The sequence below is a fragment of the Puma concolor genome, chromosome B3 (genome assembly GCF_028749965.1).
Source record: "Puma concolor isolate L17-30 chromosome B3, mPumCon1.1.hap2, whole genome shotgun sequence".
NCBI lineage: Eukaryota > Metazoa > Chordata > Mammalia > Carnivora > Felidae > Puma > Puma concolor.
The window spans coordinates 29950014-29971163 of NC_141672.1; the positions used below are offsets into that span (position 1 = coordinate 29950014).

Consider the following 21150-nt stretch of genomic DNA (forward strand, 5'->3'; position numbering starts at 1 on the left):
TGTTGGGTACACTCGAAGATCATTTTGGTTTGTAGAGAAAGAACGTTGCACAATAGAGTGGCAAATTACTATTGCTCAGAAAGAATGACTTGCTCTGCCTTTCCTGCCCAAAGTGGTCTGTTTGCTGCAGTTGCTTCTTAACATTTCATTTATGCCAAATTATGCTTCCTGCGTGTCTTTACAGCATTTATTTGCTTTGGCTTAAACATTAGAACAGCTGTTTAACCTTTTTGCTCTTATCTACTATCATACATCTAGCAGAATTGTCTTGCCTGCAAATATCACTTCTATTTATGTTGATTAATTGCACGTTCTTATCTCATTGGTGATCTTGGGAATCAGAACTTTGGAGTTGGGCAGCACTGAGATCTGAGTTGCATTTTGAAACAATAGATAGCATATAAGCACATTTGTAAAAGAAAGAAGGAAAGGAGAAGGGAAAGATAGGGAAGGAAAAAGGAAAGAAAAGAAAGAAAAGGGAAGGGAAGGGAGAAGGGAAAGAAAGGGAAGAAAAAGAATAAGGATAATTCAGAGATATAATTCCAAATGAGTCTAATATTTCAATATTGTCTTTCCAAAAAGATTTAATTAGTGGTTACTTTTCAGGGATTATGATGATTTACATCAGAGGTTGGCAAACTATGGCCCACTGTTTTTATAAATAAAGCTTTACGGGAACAAAGCTATGCCCATTTGTTTACATATTGTCTGTGGCTGCTTTTCCACTACAGTAGCAGAGTTAATAAGTTGTGACATAGACTCTATAACCTGCAAAGCTTTAAATATTTGACATCTTGTCCCTCACAGAAAGTTTGCCAATCTCTGATTTAAACAGTTTAAAAACGTATTTCTACAACTGGAAGTCTGAAGTACTTCCCTAGATAATACCAATATGTAAAATTAAAGAGCAACCATAAGGATATGCCTACCAAGACTATCACCAATATGTGATCATCATCCTTTTTCTTTCTTTAAGTGATATCTACTTTTTAAAAACAAGCGAACAGTCTTTGGAGATAGGTAGGTAGATAACAGTTCTTTGTTGTAATTAGTTATTTCAATTGCCTTTTATTGTGAGTAGCTTTTATATTTAGGGGAAAGTGATCTTTTAGTATACTTAGCTAAAGTTACTATTTCTGTGTCAGTTTTGCAATCATTTTGTTTCTTCGCTTATATTTTCATTTGAACATTACCTGTGCATTTCTCTTACTTGCAGTACAAGTTTCTTAATTCAATAATTTGTAATAGATCCACTAACTGCTATCATTTTCTCTTAATATCAGAGTCTGTTTAATTTCTGTATTGGCTTATGTCTACCTATATAAAAAAGTGCTTATGGCAGATGTTAATTTTAAAATTCTAAGTTGGACTTACAGAGAGTTGCATGGTTTCTAGCTCAGTTATACTTGACATTTGTCATGTTTCACTCATAGGTTAGTGTGATTTCTCAGATTTTACCAGTTTAAATATGAAGTTACTTAAGTTCCGTCCATGTTATTAAACGCATCTTCTTTCCTTGAAGAATAAGCAATTTTCTTTTTGTTGTAAAACCATGTTTTTCATAAGTGACTAATCAATGTGAACTACCTATAACTTTGAAATTATTTAAAAAATAGTTTTGGAACAATGGTTAATGAAGTATTATGTAGTCTTTTTTTAAGGGGTGTTTGCATCACTAAGATGTACCTAAATTCTGTATTTCATACTTGTTCTGGGTTATCTTTGTATTTCAGTCTTTCGGTTAGCTAACTTTGACCTTCCCTCCTAGGATATTGGCTTGAATAGACATTTTTAGGGCACATAAAAGCAAAAACTTTGATCTTCTATGACTTTTATCATTTTCTGAAAAGTGCTTGGCGATCTTAGTTTATATTATCAGAATGGAAGACTATAAAATGCACAAATACTACAGGAGCATTGCTACCATAGAATATGTATGATGAAGTCTGGACTTAAATTCAGCTACAGGTGTCTTTGAGTGTTAATATCTCAACATCTGATTGAAGTAACTATATGTATCCAAGAATCGGCACCCAAATGTGGGAACAAATACAAGAAGAACTCATACTATGTTTTCTTCCCCTATTTAGAAGATCAAAGGCTATGGAATATGATAAATACAGTGCCTCAGTGATATATTAGTACAATACCATAAAATTTATTATATAGGCATACCTCAAAAAGCAGAGATGTTTTCATAACAGTGTAATTGGGCCAAGAAAATCTTATATTTTGCTACATATGGTAAGGAGACTAAATGAGGAACAATCCCATTCTAAAATGACCTTTGAGGGGCACCTGGCTGGCTCAGTCAGAGGAACATGCAACTCTTGTTCTCGGGATCATGAGTCTGAGCCCCACGTTAGGTGTAGAGATTACTTAAATAATGACCTTTGATTTTTTTTCTGCTTTCAGTCTCCCAACCTGGAAGTAGTCCTATCTGTTGACTCAGATGCTGAACACTGCAGACTACAGTTGAACAATCAGTGGACTGATAAAGCTGCAAATTTAAATTTCTTACACAGGATTTTCACTGTCATTTGTCAGTCTTCTGTGTTACTGATCAACTTTCCCTTATTCCCTTTAGTAGATATTTAGCAACTTTATTCCTTCAGCAGATATTTCTTTTTTTTTTTTTTTTCCTAATGTTTATTTTTGAGAGAGACAGAGTGTGAGCGGGAGTGGGGCAGAGAGAGGGGGAGACATAGAATCCAAAGCAGGCTCCAGGCTCTAGGCTCTGAGCTGCCAGCACAGAGCCAATGTGGGGCTCAAACCAACAAACCGTGAGATCACGAACTAAGCCAAAGTTGGACACTTAACCAGCTGAGCCACCCAGGCACTCCCAGCAGATATTTCTTAAACTCCTGTACTGTGTCAGGCATTCTTCTAAGCTCTGAGGTTACAACAGTAAATAATAAAGATGGAAAAAATCCCTGCCCTCATGGAGCAAATCCATGGTGCAAAAGCTTAGGGTGACTGTCCGAGCCCCACTCAGACCTCTTCTGTAAAGGCACCTGCTACTATGTGGATACTGGGTCCCAGCACCTATTTTTTATCTTTTTTGTCAACTTTTAAATTGTGTTTTATTGAAGTATAGTGGACACACAATGTTACATTAGTTTCAGGTGTACAACATAGAGGTGCAACAAGTCTATACATTATGCTATGCTCACCACAAGTGTAGCTTCCATCTGTCACTACAATGCTATTACAGTACCATTGACTATATTTGTCATTATGACTGATTCATTCCATAACTGGAAGCCTGTATATCCCACTCCCATTGACCTATTTAGTCCATTCCTCCCCCCTTCCCCTCTCTCATCAGTGTGTTCTCTGTATTTATGGATCTGTTTCTGCTGGGGGGTTTTGTTTGTTTTTTAGATTCTACCTACAAGTGAAATCATATGATATTTGTCTTTCTCTATCTGACTTATTTCACTTAGCATAATACCCTCTAGGTCCATCCATGTTGTCACAAATGATAGGATCTCGTTCTTTTTTATATTCCATTGTGTGTGTGCTTTACCCTTCTTTATCCATTCATCTATCGATGGACGCTGGGGTTGCTTCCATATCTTGGCTGATGTAAATAATGTTGCAATAAATACATGGGTGCATGTATCTTTACAAATTAGTGTTTTCATTTTCTTTGGGTAAATACCCAGTAGTGGAATTACTGGATCATATGGTATTTCTATTTAATTTTTTCAATGGCTGCATCAGTTTACATTCCCGCAACAGTACGTGAGGGTTTCCTTTTCTCCACATCCTCGCCAGCACTTGTTATTTTTTTTTCTTTTTTATTCTAGCCATTCTGACAGGTCTGAAGTGATATCTCATTGTAGTTTTGATTTGTATTTCCTTGCTACTATAGTGATGTTGAACATCTGTGTATGCATCTGTTGGCTATCTGTATGTCTTCTTTGGAAAAGTGCCCATTCAGGTCCTCTGCTCATTTTTAATCAGATTATTTAGGGTTTTTTGGTGTTGAGTATTTTGAATATTAACCCCTTATTGGATATATAATTTGTAAATATCTTCTCCCATTCAGTAGGTTGCCTTTTCATTTTGTGCATGGTTTCCTTTGCTGTGCAAAAGCTTAGGAAAGGTTTTTTGAAGAGAGTATTTAACATTTACAGATTCTTCTTGCCTTTCATTTACTTCTCAACCCAACCTAGTCTGACTTCCACTTCTGTATTAGTCAAGACCTCCAGAAAAACAGAACCACCGTCTGTTTTCTCTTTCTGTGTGCATGTATATACACATATATGTATATGTATATATTTAGATATCTATATCTATACATATATAAAGAGGGAGGGGCTTAAGAATTGGGGCAGGCAAGTCTGAAATGTATAGGGCCAGCCAGCAGGCTGGATGCTCAGGCAGAATTTCTGTATTAGAGACTTGAGGCGAAATCTCTTCTCAGGGAAGCCTGTTTTTAACCCTTAAGGTATTCAACTGATTAGATGAGTCCTACCCATATTATCAAGGGTAATCTCCTTTATCCAAAGTCAGTTGCATGTAAATATTAATCACATCTACAAAATATCTTCAAAGCAACATCTAGACTACTGTTTGACCAAAAAACTGTGTGATCATAGCATAGCCAATTTGACACACAAAATTAACCTTTACAACTCTATCACTCTACCACATCTTCTTCATTGCTAAATCCAGTGGACACTTTTCACATCTTTTCTTGCTTAATCACTTTGCAACACTTGACATTTTGGACCGCCTACTGTTTCTTGAAACCCTTCTCACTTAGTTTCAATAACCCTAGTCTCTCCATTCTTCTGTCCCTTTGGCTATTCTTTTTCTGATGCTTCAGAGACTCATTTTCTCCCAATTATTTAATTATTGATATTCTCTCCAGGTCTTGGCCCTCTTTTTACTCCCATGATTGATATTTCCCAAACTAAAATTCCATCTTAGAATTCTCTACTGAGATTCAGACCTAAATATCCAATAACCTCTTGTTTATCTCTACCTGGATATTGCATAGGCATCCCAAACTTTGCTTGTCTAAAACTGAAATCCTGTTCTTCCCCTCTCAAACTTGTTTTTGCATCCCTTCTTTTCTCTTAGTTTGTGGTACCATCTTTACCTAATTACCCAAGTCAGGAACCTGAGAGGGATCTTCCTATTTCTCTCTTATATTTTCCATTTAAAACTTTCTCATCTGTATCCCAATCTCAATGAAAAGAGCTTAACCCTCATTTTCTGCCATCTGGAATCATGTTGTAGTCTTTCAGCCTCCTTTTCAGTCTCTTTCCAACCCATCTATACTGCTGCCACAGTGATATTTTTTAAATGCATTTAAAAATTCAGTCAGTAGCTCCTAATTGCCTATGTAAGTAAGATAGAATTCTTAAGTGTACAAGGCTCTCCATGGCTAGGCCTTTCCTATGCTTTATCTTCCACTGCTCCTCGCTTACCCATCCCACTTTCAAGCTTTTAAAGAGCACAGACTTGCCATGTTGTTTGCTTCCATAGCCTGTGCTGCTGTTTCTTTTGCCTGCCATGTCCACAACCTCTGTCACTTCCCTGACTCCTTACCCCTACCTTGTGCATCTAGAGAAACTATTTCAGAACCTAGTTTGATCTTCTCCTTTGAATAACCTTCCTTGATTCCACAAATAGATTTGACCATGCCTCCTTGCTGACATCATTATACATTTTTCAGCTCTACTATAACACTTCCTACTATATTATTTATCTTTTGTTTAATCATCACCTTTCAGTGGGCTGTAAACTTTTAAGTGTTTCTGCTGCCTGGCATGTGCTAGGCTCTTATCAGATGTGTGTTGATAGTGGAGATGATGAGCCCAGAGTAAAGCACACAGTTCATTTAAATAAGGCCATGCCTTCCATATGGAGGAGCTCTGGGCTTGGACACATACAGAGGAGAATGGTAGACATTTCTTTATCCTCTTCTGTCCCTTCTGGAGGCTGCTGCAACTTTTTACTACCAGTTTCCTTTTAATTTATACTTTTTAATGATGTTCTAACACCTATTCTCAGCGTTTATTTTGCGTTCGTTTTATTTTGCTTGTATCCTTGGAGCATTTGAAAAGACAGGAAGCTGTTAAATTACTATTACAAAGTCCCACTGTCTCATTTTCATTCCATCACAAGAGAAATCCTACATCAGCTTGTTCTCACATGATTCTTGTGTGCCAAAAGAAGTCTTTTCTCAGCCAGTAAAAAGAATTCATGTAATAATAATAGTATTTTTTTTTTAATTTTTTAAATCCTCCTATGTCCCCAAAATGTCTCCATGCATTTAATGTCAAATTAAAAACTAAACCAGTTCTGTGTTAATCCTGAGAGAAGAAATAATGGTCTTTAAAGATTATTATAGAAATAATGAAGACTTCTTGGGTATTTAACATGAAAATTTCAGATGACCAAGGGTTCTGCTGTACACATTGGAGTCAGAGGATAGGTCAGCATCTCAATTTAGACCTATGTATATTGCTTTTTACTGTAAATACGTTTGTAGAAGATACTTGTGGTGTAACTCCTTATGTATTAATATTTACCTGACTCTTGGTTTTCTTGGTTGATTTTTTTAAAGGGGTGAAGAATCTACTTATGAATTCTTTGCCCTTTATGGAATGTGATATCATGGTTTTGAGTCCACCTGTCCCTTCCCCCTTACTTAATTTTATCTTATTGTTTTGCCTTGTGTTTCTACAATAATGGCTTTGGCTTGTTTTTTTCCTGAATGTTTCTGCAGTTTGGTTTGAGTATCTGGCTTTGGGCACCCCTCCTGAACTCGGACTCCATCTGTACTTGTGACTTTTGGAAGGCAGAAGTCAGTGTTTTCTATTGAAGATGACTTTTTTTTTTTAAATATTATATATCTGTGTGTCTCCCCCCTTCCTTTTTGGTTTCTCTTAAAAGACTGGAAAGAAAGCAGTTAAGGCAGTCCTGTGGGTATCAGCAGATGGACTCAGAGTTGTGGATGAAAAAACTAAGGTAAACATTTTATATGCTTTAATGTGTTACTGCTCATGTTGTTTAAATTTTATCCCTAATGATCAGATATAATGCCATTAAGCTGCTGCACTCACTCTATCCTTCCACTTTGTCCAAAGTACAGTCTTCTGAGATACTAGTGTTCAGGAAACGAAATTAGTTACTCATTTACCTTATAAAAAATACAATTCTCTCAGTATTTTGCTCTACATGACAGCATGTTTATGTAGTAAGCATTTGAACTTAATGTTAAGATTTCGTTCTTACACATTTTAAGAAAATGTTTAGCCCCACAGATTTGGTGTAAAAGATGATGGACCTTTTACCAAATTAAAAAAAAAAAAGACCACACCTGAAGTTTCTTCTTGTTCCTTAATAAAGGGAACTATATTCTTAGAAAGTGATATTTGAAATGATTAACCTGCCATTTAACCAAACACCCAATTTAAGTGAAATCTTAAGGACTAGTAAATGGCTTATTTGGTTAACATTTACTTAGAATCTACGTAATATCTCAAATCATAAGTGGCATTTATCATTTGAAAGAAAATGATCCTACATGCATAAAGAATAAAGACATAGAGAGGGGCAGGTGGGTGATGCGCATTGAGGAGGGCAGTTGTTGGGATGAGCTCTGGGTGTTGTATGGAAACCACTTTGATGATAAATTATATTAAGAAAAGAGAGAGACATAGACTCTGACCTTAGAGACCATAAAAGTGTTATATAAGCACATTTAATCATTAATTAAAATTTCCTAAGAGACCTAAAGCCTGGAGAAATTTTAACATGAAGGCAATTTTTCTAAAAAAAAAATCATGTATTATTGAAGGGTTGGGGGGGGGAGTCTACAGGTAAAGAGCAATTTTGATGGGTAACTTGTCTGATACATTTTAAGTGACTTAATACAGCTGCATGAGTTCTTTTGACCTTCCATGTAAGGCTTTTTTTTTTTTAATTTCAAGAGAAGTGGTACCCTTTTTTTAATGTATGTTTATTTTTGAGAGACAGAGTATAAGCGGGGGAGGGGCAGAGAGAGGGAGACACAGAATTGCAAGCAGGCTCTAGGCTCTGAGCTGTCAGCACAGAGCCCAGCTCGGGGCTCAGACTCACGAACTGCGAGATGATGACCCGAGCCGAAGTTGGACACTCAACTGACTGCGCCACCCAGGCGCCCCTCTACACATCTTTTAAAGCTTTAAAAGCTTAAATGTACTGCCCTCTTAAAATTTGTTTTGTAGTCCTCTGCCCTGCTCTTATATGCTTGCCATAAAAGGAATATGTGAGCCAAAGTAGGACACTTAACCGACTGGGCCACCCAGGCGTCCCAAGAAGTGGTACTCTTAAATGTACATTATTATTGAAAACAATGATCATTTAAACTTATTGTTAAGAACTTATGTATTTTTTTTAATGTTTTGGATGAAATGTGTTATACATGGAGGCTATGTTTTTAATTGTTTTATACCAGTTAGAAAGTGATTTTGCCCCCTGCTGGCTACTTGTAGCACTGGTATTAAATTGGTTCTTTTTCCACCTTTAGTGATAATAGTAATTGGTGGCTTTTCACCCTTGGACTCATCAGGAATGGAAAAGAAATTTTGCAGTGCATATAGTCTATAAAGGGCTCATATTTAGAATATATAAAGAACTCCTACATATCGATAAGAAAAATGACAGACAATCCAAAAGAAGAATCATTTTGCTAAAGAGGAAATTCATAGTAAGCACGTTATGCAAAATAAAATCATAATGAGCCATTATGGTGATGCTTTATAAAAACTATTTTGTTTGATTTTATGTTTTAGCTCTTACAGCCCCACCTCAGCATCTAGGGATTCTAGACTGGGAATATCACATCGAAGAATCTCAGAGCCTCAAGATTTTAAAAAACATTCTGTGTAATGTTTATACTGTGTGTATACAGTGCCATTCAGCAAGTATATAAAAAAGTTATAGTTAAAATTAAATGATCACTAAGTTAATATAAGTTATATGGGAATCAAATGAGATATAGTGATTTACATATATTATCAAATTGAGCATGGACTATACCATGATAAAACTAAAAGCAGCAAGCATATGTTTTAGAACAGAAGATGAAGTGAGAGAGGCATCTGGGCAGAGTGCCTCTTGGGATTTCTCCTAAGTCAAATTCTTAGTATTCAGGCTGCTGGCCTCAGATCTAGCTATTTCATAGTCTCAATTCATTTGTTGTGGAGACTCTATTGTGAAGTGAACATCCTGTGTTTATTCTGAGAAGCTTGAATAACTTGATAAGTCCTCTGTTCCTTTGTGCTTCCCTTTTTCTAGGACCTCATAGTTGACCAGACAATAGAAAAAGTTTCTTTCTGTGCTCCGGATAGGAACTTTGATAGAGCCTTCTCTTACATATGTCGTGACGGCACCACTCGGCGCTGGATCTGTCATTGCTTCATGGCTGTCAAGGACACAGTGAGTCCAACAGTGTGGATTTCATCATGACTAGCCTCAGTTGGCCAAGAAATTTCCACTGCATTTTTTTTTCAAATGTTTTATTTATTTATTTTGAGAGCGAGAGAGCGAGCGTGTGCACAAGCATGAGTGCGGGGAGGGGCGGAGAGAGAGGGAGACAGAGATCCCAAGATGCAGGGCTCGAACCCATGAGCAGTGAGATCATGACCTGAGCTGAAGTCAGACACTTAACCAACTGAGCCACCCCGGTGCCCCTCCACTACATTTCTAACATGTACCTGCTGTTACAGCACTTGGAAGTGTCAAACTAGCCTGCTTTTACTCCTTTTATTCAAGTAGTTCACACTCTTGGTGTGACCCTGAGCCCACAGAGCTCCATAATTAGCTGAGATCCAAGGTCATTAAAGGAAAGTAAAAGTGCTCTGGTGATGGTTGCTGCTAAACTTTACTTGAAACTTTTCATTATTAGAACTGTGTTCAAGATTCTTACATGTATTTATTTGCTAATACATCTGGGTATAGATACTGACATTGAAAGGCACTTATAAATTTATTTGCAAAGAAATTCTATAAATGAAAGAGCTGAGTTGGAGTATATTTTCAGTTAATTAAGAAATAAAAATATTGGGGCACCTAGCTGGCTCAGTCAGTGGAGCGTGTGATTCTTGATCTCGGGGTCATGAATTCAGACCCCACATTGGGGGGTAGAGATTAATTTAAAGAAAAAAAAAAAAAACTAAATTATGGTACATTGAATTTCTGGCATGCCAGAAATTGTTGCATAGTAGAAATTTTTGGTTTTGTTTAAAAATGGAGAATAATTAACCTATTATCCTTCATGTAAATTACCCAAAATTCTGACTTAAAAGACAAGTCTCTCAGATGATGATGATCTTAACTACAGTAGAGCATTGAATGTGTAATTGTAATTACTGAGTTTTATATATTTTTTTACTTGAGAGAGAAAGAGCATGAGTGGCGCAGAGGAGCAGAGGGAGAGAGAGAGAATCTTAAGCAGGCTCCACACTCAGCACTGAGCCTGATGCAGGGCTCAATCCCATGACCCTAGAATCATGACCTGAGCCAATATCAAGAGTCAGATGCTCAACTGACTGAGCCACCTAGACACCCCTGTAATTACTGAGTTTAAAAAAATTTTTTTAATGTTTATTTATTTTTGAGAGAGAGAGAGAGACCAAGTACAAGCAGGGGAGGGCAGAGAGAGAGGAAGACACAGAATCCCAAGCAGGCTCTGGGCTCTGAGCTGTCCACACAGAGCCCGACGCAAGGCAGAACCCATAAACCACAAGATCATGACCTGAGCCAAAGTCAGACGCTTAACCGACTGAGCCACCTACCCATCCCATTTTACTGAGTTTTTTGTGAGGCCAGACAGAATAAGGCAGTATAGTCATTCCTGAAGGCTACAACTCGATAAAATCTTGCCAGTGTTTAATCTAAAAGGGAAGTGGTGGCTGTACTCTAAAATTCACCAAAATGTTTTTTCAAAGCTGTTGGAGACAGCGCTATAAACTGTTAAGAGTCCAGGCTCTGACTCAGATCTGGGTTTCAGGCCTTGTTCTGGTACTTATAACTATGGGATTTAGGGAAAGTTACTTGACATTCTTTAAGTCTTAGTTTCCACTTCTATAAAATGAAGATAACAATTGTGAAGATTAAAGTAGATAATTGATATAAGCACTCTTAGTATAGAGTCTGACACATGCTAACTGCTCTGAAAACCGTGGCTAATATTGTCAAAGCTGTACCTCCTTGGTTTGACACAGTGTGTTAATGAGTTGAGGTAAATAAACTACACTTTCTTCCTTTGTCTCTCAGATCTTAAGCCATAAAGCAGTGCATTTTGCTATCACTATACTCACAAAATCAAGAGTTCAAGAGTTTCCTTATATTAATTTAAAAACTGTTTTATTGTCAAATCCTGGTATTTCATTTCAGGCTGTTTGAATCTCCTTGGCCAATGGTTCTTCTGTATCAGAATCACCTGGAGGGCTTGATAAAAACAGTTTGCTAGGCCCCACCTTCAAGAGTTTTTCATTCAGTGGGTCTCAGATGGGCCTTGGGGAGGGTCTGTCTTCAAGAACTTCTGCCCTAGGCCTAGGAGCAATATTAAACTTCTTTGGACAATAGCTCTGTCCTTGTAATAGAGCTGTGTTCAAAAGCAGACAGGTTCTAAAACTCCGGTTCTCTTTCCTATTTCATGCTTCAGTGCCCTACCCTTGTATCATCCTCCTAAGAAGGTAGATGGAAACTCATGTGGACTCATAAAAAGTAACTCATTCTTTTAATAAGCAATAAGCAATTATGTGAAATATTACAGTTTACATTTGTGTGATATTTTAGGGACAAAAGGCATTTCCGACATTACTCCTCCTTATGATATCTGATATTGGCATATAAAATTCAGGGAAATTACTTGAACCATATGTAGGAGCAGCTACAGCTATCTACATGGTGTGATTTTGAAAACTCCACAAAGGGCTCTCTGTTGTCAAATATCTCTTCTTACTATTAGTGATGCCAAAAGTTACTATATCATCTCTAACTTTGTTATTTCACAATTAGGGATATGCTTTAAAATACAGATAACCCTGTTGAAAATAATCCATTGAGTTTATTAAATTTAGGTAATCCAGCATTTCTTTAAAATAATGTTAAGTTTGGGGCGCCTGGGTGGCGCAGTCGGTTAAGCGTCCGACTTCAGCCAGGTCACGATCTCGCGGTCCGTGAGTTCGAGCCCCGCGTCAGGCTCTGGGCTGATGGCTCAGAGCCTGGAGCCTGTTTCCGATTCTGTGTCTCCCTCTCTCTCTGACCCTCGCCCGTTCATGCTCTGTCTCTCTCTGTCCCAAAAATAAATTGAAAAAAATTAAAAAAAAAAAAATAATAATGTTAAGTTTATATAAGCTCTCTTCTCACACAGACAAATCAGTTTTATCTAATTCCTTTTTAAGTGTACAGTGTGGGTGAAAACCTACTTTAATTTTTGCCTGTGTGTGGTTGAGAGGGAGAGTTGTGAGAGAGCTAGAAGATAGGAAAGGGGGACAGCATCAAAGCAGTGAGGGTCTAGAATGGGGTAGGGTGTTGGGGAGGGGAGTGTGGCATTTGGATAGAGGAGACTGAGAAAGCTAAGCTTTCCTTTTCATAATTCCCTTGTCGTTGCTGGAGTTGTATTAGTTATCCAAAGTCTTAGGTTTGTACCTTTTGTTCTTGGTTTGCACATTTTGTCCTAGATATGTTGACAGTCTATTCAAGCTCCTGAAACTTGCCTGCCTTTCCAGTAGTTTCTTAGAAATGCTGGTACATATTACCACTGTTCCCTTAATTGGCAAATGTAAGATTTGTGTCAAGACTTAGGGCCTCAAACCTTGAGCAGTGTCTCTAAAGCTAATATGAGTAACAAAGAGAACCTGACTGGGAAGGTCTCAGTGGCTGGTCACAAAAGTACAGGTTACTCATGGTCACTTTACCCAGTGCCCACTCCAGTAAAGTATCATTAGCATTACCTAAGGTAATTTATTCATTTAATTTGCCATATTAATATATTAAAATATATTATTTTAATATAAATATATATTATTTTATTATTATAAAATATAATATATAAATATATATGTAATATAAAATATATAAAATATAAATATTATAAAATATAAATATATTATTATTATATTAATAATAAAAATATATATTAAAATATAATTTTAGGGGCGCCTGGGTGGCGCAGTCGGTTAAGAGTCCGACTTCAGCCAGGTCACGATCTCGCGGTCCGTGAGTTCGAGCCCCGCGTCGGGCTCTGGGCTGATGGCTCAGAGCCTGGAGCCTGTTTCCGATTCTGTGTCTCCCTCTCTCTATGCCCCTCCCCCGTTCATGCTCTGTCTCTCTCTGTCCCAAAAATAAAAATAAAATAAAATAAAATAAAATAAAATAAAATAAAATAAAATAAAATAAAATAAAATATATATATATAATTTTAGAGGCGTCTAGGTGGCTCATTCAGTTAATCATCCGACTCTTGATCTCGGCTCACATCATGATCTCACGGTTCATGAGTTCAAGCCCCACATTGGGCTCTGTGCTGACAACACGGAGCCTGCTTGGGATTCTGTCTCTCCTTCTCTCTGTCCCTCACCTGCTTGTGTGATCTCTCTCCCTCTCTCTCAAAATAAATAAATAAGCTTCAAAAATAAAATATAATTTTAAGCTGGACTTGCCAACATTTTGCCTTGTGTAAAAACAGACTTATTTGAAGATGGCAGAATAGCATGAAAGTATTTTTTGCGTCTTGTGTCCATGAAATACAGCCAGATCAACACTAAACCATCCTGCAGACCTAGAAAACTGATTGAGGATTAACACAACAATCTGCACAACCTGAACCACAGAACTCAGCAGGAATTCACCCCAAAAGAAAGAGCAGGAAGAAACGACAGCCAGGGACTTAACCAACACAGATACAAGCAAGATGTCTGAACCAGAATTTAGAATCATGGTAATAAGGAGACTAGGTGGAGTCAAAAATAGATTAGAATCCCTTTCTGTGGAGGTAAAAGAAATAAAAGCTAGTCAGGATGAAATAAAAAATGATATAACTGAGCTGCAATCTCGAATGGATGCCATGGCAGCAAGGATGGATGAGGTAGAGCAGAGAATCAGCGATATAGAGGACAAACTTCTGGAGAATAATGAAACAGAAAAAAAGAGGGAGACTAAGGCAAAAGAGCATGACTTAAGAATTAGAGAAATCAGTGACTCATTAAAAAGGAACAACATCAGAATCATAGGGGTCCCAGAAGATGAAAAGAGAGAAAAAGGGTAAAAGGGTTATGTGAGCAAATCATAGCAGAAAACTTTCCTAACGTGGGAAAGACACAGACATAAAAATCTAGGAAGCACAGAGGACTCCCATTAGATTCAACAAAAAACGACTCTCAACAAAGCATATCATAGTCAAATTTACAAAATACTCGGGCCAGGAAAGAATCATGAAAGCAGCAGGGGGGAAAAAGTCTTTAACCTACAAAGGAAGACAGAACAGGTTTGCAGCAGACCTATCCACAGAAACTTGGCAGGCCAGAAAGGATTGGCACAATATATTCAATGTGCTGAATCAGAAAAATATGCAGCCAAGAATTCTTTATCCAGCAAGGCTGTTATTCAAAATAGGAGAGATTAAAAGTTTCCCAGACAAACAAAAATTAAAGGAGTTTGTGACCACTAAACCAGTCCTGCAAGAAATTTTAAGGGGGAACTCTCTGAGGAGAGCAAAGATGAAATAAATAAATAAATGCATACATACATACATACATACCCAAAGCAACAAAGACTAGAAAGGACCAGAGAACACCACCAGAAACTCAAATTCCACAAGCAACATAATGGCAATAAATTCATATCTTTCAGTACTTACTCTAAACATCAATGGACTAAATGCTCCAATCAAAAGACAAAGGGTAACAGAATGAATAAGAAAACAAGATCCATCTATATGCTGTTTACAAGAGACCCACTTTAGACCTAAGGACACCTTCAGATTGAAAATAAGGAGATGGAGAACCATCTATCATGCTAATGGTCAACAAAAGAAAGCTGGAGTAGCCATATTTATATCAGACAATCTAGACTTTAAAATAAAGACTGTAACAAGAGATGAAGAAGGGCATTATATCATAATTCAGGAGTCTGTCTACCAAGAAAACCAAACAGTTGTAAACATTTATGCTGCAAATGTGGGAGCACCCAGATATATAAATCAATCACAAACAAACTCATTGAAAATAATACCTTTATAGTAGGGGACTTCAACATCCCACTTACAGCAATGGACAGATTATCTAATCAGAAAATCAACAAGGAAACAATGGCTTTGAATGACACACTAGACCAGATGGACTTAACAGATATATTCAGAACATTTCATCCTAAAGCAGCGGAATATATATTCTTCTCCAGTGCACATGGAATGTTCTCCAGAATCGACCACATACTGGGACACAAATCAGCCCTCAACAAGTACAAAAAGATCGAGATCATACCATGCATATTTTCAGACCACAACGCTATGAAACTCAAAATCAACCACAAGAAAAAATTTAGAAAGGAAACAAATACTTGGAGACTAAAGAACTAAAGAACTAAAGGAATGAATGGACTAACCAAGAAGTTAAAGAAAGTATATGGGAAGTTAAAGAGTACATGGGAGGCACCTGGGTGGCTCAGTCGGTTGCGTGTCCGACTTTGACTCAGGTCATGATCTCATGCTCATGGGTTTGAGCCCTGCATCGGGCTCTGTGCTGACAGCTCAGAGCCTGAAGCCTGCTTTGGAATCTGTGTCTCCCTCTCTTTCTACCCCTCCCCTGCTCATACTCTGTTTCTCTCTGCCTCTCAAAAAATAAAAACATTGAAAAAATTTAAAAAAAAAAAAAAAAGTACATGGAAGCCAATGAAAATGATAACACCACAGCCCCAAATCTCTGGGATGCAGCAAAGGTGGTCATAAAAGGAAAGTATATAGCAATCCAGGCCTTCCTAAAGAAGGAAGAAAGGTCTCAGATACACAACCTGACCTTATACCTTAAAGACCTGGAAAAAGAACAGCAAATAAAACCCAAAACCAGCAGAAGACAGGAAGTAATAAAGATTAGAGCAGAAATTAATGCTATCGAAACCAAAAACACAGTAGAACAGATCAATGAAACCAGAAGCTGGTTCTTTGAAAGAATTAATAAAATTGATAAATCACTAGCCAGTTTGATCAAAAAGGAAAGGGCCCAAATAAATAAAATCAAGAATGGAAGAGGAGAGATCACAACCAATACAGCAGAAATAAAAACAATAATAAGAGAATATTATGAACAATTATATGCCAATAAAATGGGCAATCTGGAAGAAATGGACAAATTCCTAGAAACATATACACTACCAAAACCGAAACAGGAGGAAATAGAAAATTTGAACAGACCCATAACCAGTAAAGAAATCAAATTAGTAATCAAAAATCTGCCAAAAAACGAGTCCAGGGCCAGATGGCTTTCCAGGGGGATTCTACCAAACATTTAAGAAAGAGTTAACACCTATTCTCTTGAAGCTGTTCCAAAAAATAGAAATGGAAGGAAAACTTCCAAACTCTTTCTATGAAGCCAAGACCAAAGACCCCAATAAAATGAAGAACTATAGACCAATTTCCCTGACGAACATGGATGCAAAATCCTCAAGATATTAGCCAACCAGTTTCAACGTTTTTTTTTTTTTTTTTTTTTTTTTTTTATTTACTTTTGGGACAGAGAGAGACACAGCATGAACGGGGGAGGGGCAGAGAGAGAGGGAGACACAGAATCGGAAACAGGCTCCAGGCTCTGAGCCATCAGCCCAGAGCCCGACGCGGGGCTCGAACTCACGGACCGCGAGATCGTGACCTGGCTGAAGTCGGACGCTTAACCGACTGCGCCACCCAGGCGCCCCTAGCCAACCAGTTTCAACAATACATTAAAAAAATTATCCACCACAACCAAGTGAGATTTATACCTGGGATGTAGGGCTAGTTCAATATCCACAAAACAATCTGTGATTTGTCACATCAATAAAAGAAAGGAAAAGATCCGTGTGATCCTCTCAATAGATGCAGAGAAAGCATTTGACATTATACAGCATCCTTTCTTGATAAAAACCCTCAAGAAAGTAGGGATAGAAGGAGCATACCTCAAGATCATAAAAGCCATATATGAAAGACCCAACGCTTGGGGCGCCTGGGTGGCGCAGTCGGTTAAGCGTCCGACTTCAGCCAGGTCACGATCTCGTGGTCCGGGAGTTCGAGCCCCGCGTCGGGCTCTGGGCTGATGGCTCAGAGCCTGGAGCCTGTTTCTGATTCTGTGTCTCCCTCTCTCTCTCTGCCCCTCCCCCGTTCATGCTCTGTCTCTCTCTGTCCCAAAAGTAAATAAACGTTGAAAAAAAAAGAAAGACCCAACGCTAACATCATCCTCAATGGAGTAAAACTGAGAGCTTTTCCCCTAAGGTCAGGAACATGACAGGGATGTCCACTCTCGCCACTGTTATTCAACATAGTATTGGAAGTCTTAGCCTCAGCAATCAGACAACACAAAGAAATAAAAGGCATCCAAATTGGCCAGGAGGAGGTCAAACTTTCACTCTTCGCAGATAACATGATACTCTACATGGAAAACCCTAAAGATTCCACCAAAAAACTGCTAGAACTGATTTCATGAATTCAGCAAAGTTGCAGGATATAAAATCAATGCACAGAAATCGGTTGCATTCCTATACAACAATGAAGCAACAGAAAGAGAAATCAAGGAACCGATCCCATTTACAATTACACCAAAAACCATAAAAAACCTAGGAATAAATCTAACCAAAAAGGTGAAAAATCTATACACTGAAAACTATAGAAAGCTTATGAAAGAAATTGAAGAAAACACAAAAAAATGGAAACATATTTCATGCTCCTTGATAGGAGGAACAAATATTAAAATGTCAATACTACCCAAAGCAATCTACATATTCAATGCAATCCCTATCAAAATAACACCAGAATTCTTCACAGAGCTAGAACAAACAATCCTAAAATTTGTATGGAACCAGAAAAGACCCCGAATAGCCAAAGCAATCTTGAAAAAGAAAACCAAAGCAGGAGACATCACAATCCTGGACTCCAAGCTGTATTATAAAGCTGTAATCATCAAGACAGTGTGGTACTGGCACAAGAACAGACACTCAGATCAATGGAACAGAATAGAGAACCCAGAAATGGACCCACAAACGTATGGCCAACTAATCTTTGGCAAAGCAGGAAAGAATATCTAGTGGAATAAAGACTGTCTCTTCAGCAAGTGGTGCTGGGAAAACTGGAAAGCGACATGCAGAAGAATGAACCTGGACCACTTTCTGACGCCATACATAAAAATAAACTCAAAATGGATGACAGACCTGAATGTAAGACAGGAAGCCATCAAAATCCTCAAGGAGAAAGCAGGCAAAAACCTCTTTGATCTTGGCCGCAGCAACTTCTTACTCAACATGTCTCCAGAGGCAAGGGAAACAAAGGTAAAAATGAACTATTGGGACCTCATCAAAATAAAAAGCTTCTGCACATCCAGGAAACAGCAAAACTGAAAGGCAACCGATGGAATGGGAGAAGATATTTGCAAAAGACATATCAGATAAAGGGTTAGTATCCAAAATCTATGAAGAACTTACCAAACTCAACACAGAAAAATAATCCAGTGAAGAAATGGGCAAAAGACACAAATAGACACTTCTCCAAAGAAGACATCCAGATGGCTATCTGACACATGAAAAAATGCTCAACATCACTCATCATGAGGGAAATACAAATCAAAACCACAGTGAAATACCACCTCACGCCTGTCAGAGTGACTGACATTAACAATTCAGGCAACAACAGATGTTGGCGAGGATGCGGAGAAAGAGGATCTCTTTTGCACTGCTGGTGGGAATGCAAATGGGTGCAGCCACTCTGGAAAACAGTATGGAGGCTCCTCAAAAAAATTAAAAATAGAACTGGGTGCAACTACGACCCAGAAATTGCACTACTAGGTATTTATTCTAAGGGATACAGGTATGCTGTTTCAAAGGGGCACATGCACCCCAATGTTTATAGCAGCACTATCAGCAATAGCCAAAGTATGGAAAGAACCCAAATGTCCATCAATGGATGAATGGATAAAGAAGATATGGTATATATATACAATGGAGTATTATTTGGCAATCAAAAAGAATGAAATCTTGCCATTTGCAACTACGTGGTTGGAACTAGAGGGTATTATGCTAAACAAAATTAGAGAAAGACAAATATCGTATGACTTCACTCATATGAGGACTTTAAGACACAGGACAAATGAACACAAGGGAAAGGAAGCAAAAATTATATAAAAACAGGGAGGGGGACAAAACATAAGAAACTCTTAAATATGGAAAACAAACAGAGGGTTACTGGAGGGGTTGTGGGAGGGGGGATGGGCTAAATGGGTAAGGGGTATTAAGGAATCTACTCCTGAATCACTGCTGCACTATATGCTAACTAACTTGGATGTAAATTAAAAAAATAAAATTTAATTTAAGAAAACAGACTTATTTGTGGTCCAAGCTTATTTGTAATTGTACTGTAACTCTAAAAAAGTTTTTTTAAACCTTCTGTTATATACAGGGTGAGAGATTGAGTCATGCAGTAGGCTGTGCATTTGCAGCCTGTTTGGAACGGAAACAGAAGCGGGAGAAGGAATGTGGAGTGACTGCTACTTTTGATGCCAGTCGGACCACTTTTACAAGAGAAGGATCATTCCGTGTCACAACAGCCACAGAGCAAGCAGAAAGAGAGGAGATTATGAAACAAATCCAAGATGCCAAGAAAGGTACAATCTGTTCTATTACAATTTATGTTTATTTAAGCCATTTTTCCCAGCAGGTTAATATTTGGAAGCTCTCAGGGGCAAGCTTTCTCACAAAGAGAACTCTTAGCAGTATATGAAGACTTTAAGAACAAAGCTGAAAACCTAAACAAAGGCCTTTCCTTTACAGTAAGTGGTTTAGTGGCTTCCAAAGTATTTACTCTTTCCATTACCAGAAGCTGTCTGAGGAGGCTGAGAGTGCAGCTGAAGAAGCTGCAAAGACATTACCCCCCATGTTTAAAAACAAAATTGGGGAAATCTACATCCTGGAACAGACTTCTAATTTTGATGTATCTGATCTCTGTGAGAGGTACATGCTACTAAGGACCTACATTCTTGAAGGAAGAAGTACAAGTTGCAGGTTTAGGCTACAAAGGACCCACTGATGGTGATGCTAGGTACAAATGTGGGTAGAAATTTCACAGTGATGTTGTTCTTATTAGATTATTACTGTGTTTTAGTGCTTTAGTGAAAAAAGTCCATAGAAGCTAACCCCTCTTTTTCCCATAGCCAAATTTTAGTGTGTGATTTTGCAAAGTGTGATTTTTTTGCAGATACACGTGGCAGCATAGCAGAAATACCTGTGCGGACAATTCAGGTCACTCAGAAGTCTCTTGTGTAAAGTTGGGTTTGAGTGTATTGTAAAACTAAATGATAGGGCTTGGGGGAAAATGCTTTGCATTCTTGTGTGCAGCTAGAGTTGAAACCCACAAGCAATATTTTGGAATTAAAAAGTTCAGTATAAATATACAAGATTTGATAAAAATCTTGCTCATTTTTTACTGTATGCTTTTAGTTCTAAACCAGCCACTAAAGAATGCCATTCATTGAATTGACCCAAACAACTCTAATTCTTAAGGTAAAAAAAGGGTACACATTTTATTTGAAATTAAATTCTTGATTGTGAATTTTTTTTTATTTTTTATAAACATTTGTGCCAGAATACCAAAGAATAAAATACCATGCTATTTTTATCAGAAAATTTAATATGCATAGCTATTATTCAGTGTGCTACAGTGATTTTTCAGACTGGAAGCATATTCTTTAATACCATCAAATAATACTCTTGGCTACACACAGCAGCTGCCGAAGTGGTTGAGTCTAACATCTAGAGCATTATGAGGGGAGGCAGGTAGAGATTTACCACATTCAGAATGGGACTCAGCTGGTACTTACATGGAAATAGTTTTGTATTTAGGTATAATCCAGTTTAAACTTTTACTTATGGGGGTGCCTGGCTGGCTCCGTTGGTGAAGCGTGCAAC

The 21150-nt window shown here is 37.8% G+C and overlaps 1 protein-coding gene across 11 annotated transcripts in view; it reads left to right on the forward strand.

The window, feature by feature from the left end:
* The window catches only part of NUMB (NUMB endocytic adaptor protein), a 204834-nt gene that overhangs the window by 175273 nt on the left and 8411 nt on the right, over window positions 1–21150 (forward strand). For all 11 annotated transcript variants that reach the window (XM_086709335.1, XM_086709337.1, XM_086709332.1 and 8 more), the window contains 3 exons: window positions 6916–6990; window positions 9304–9444; window positions 19646–19850. In XM_086709335.1, coding sequence (XP_086565461.1) covers window positions 6916–6990; window positions 9304–9444; window positions 19646–19850 — 421 coding nt within the window. The remainder of the gene's footprint in view (window positions 1–6915; window positions 6991–9303; window positions 9445–19645; window positions 19851–21150) is intronic.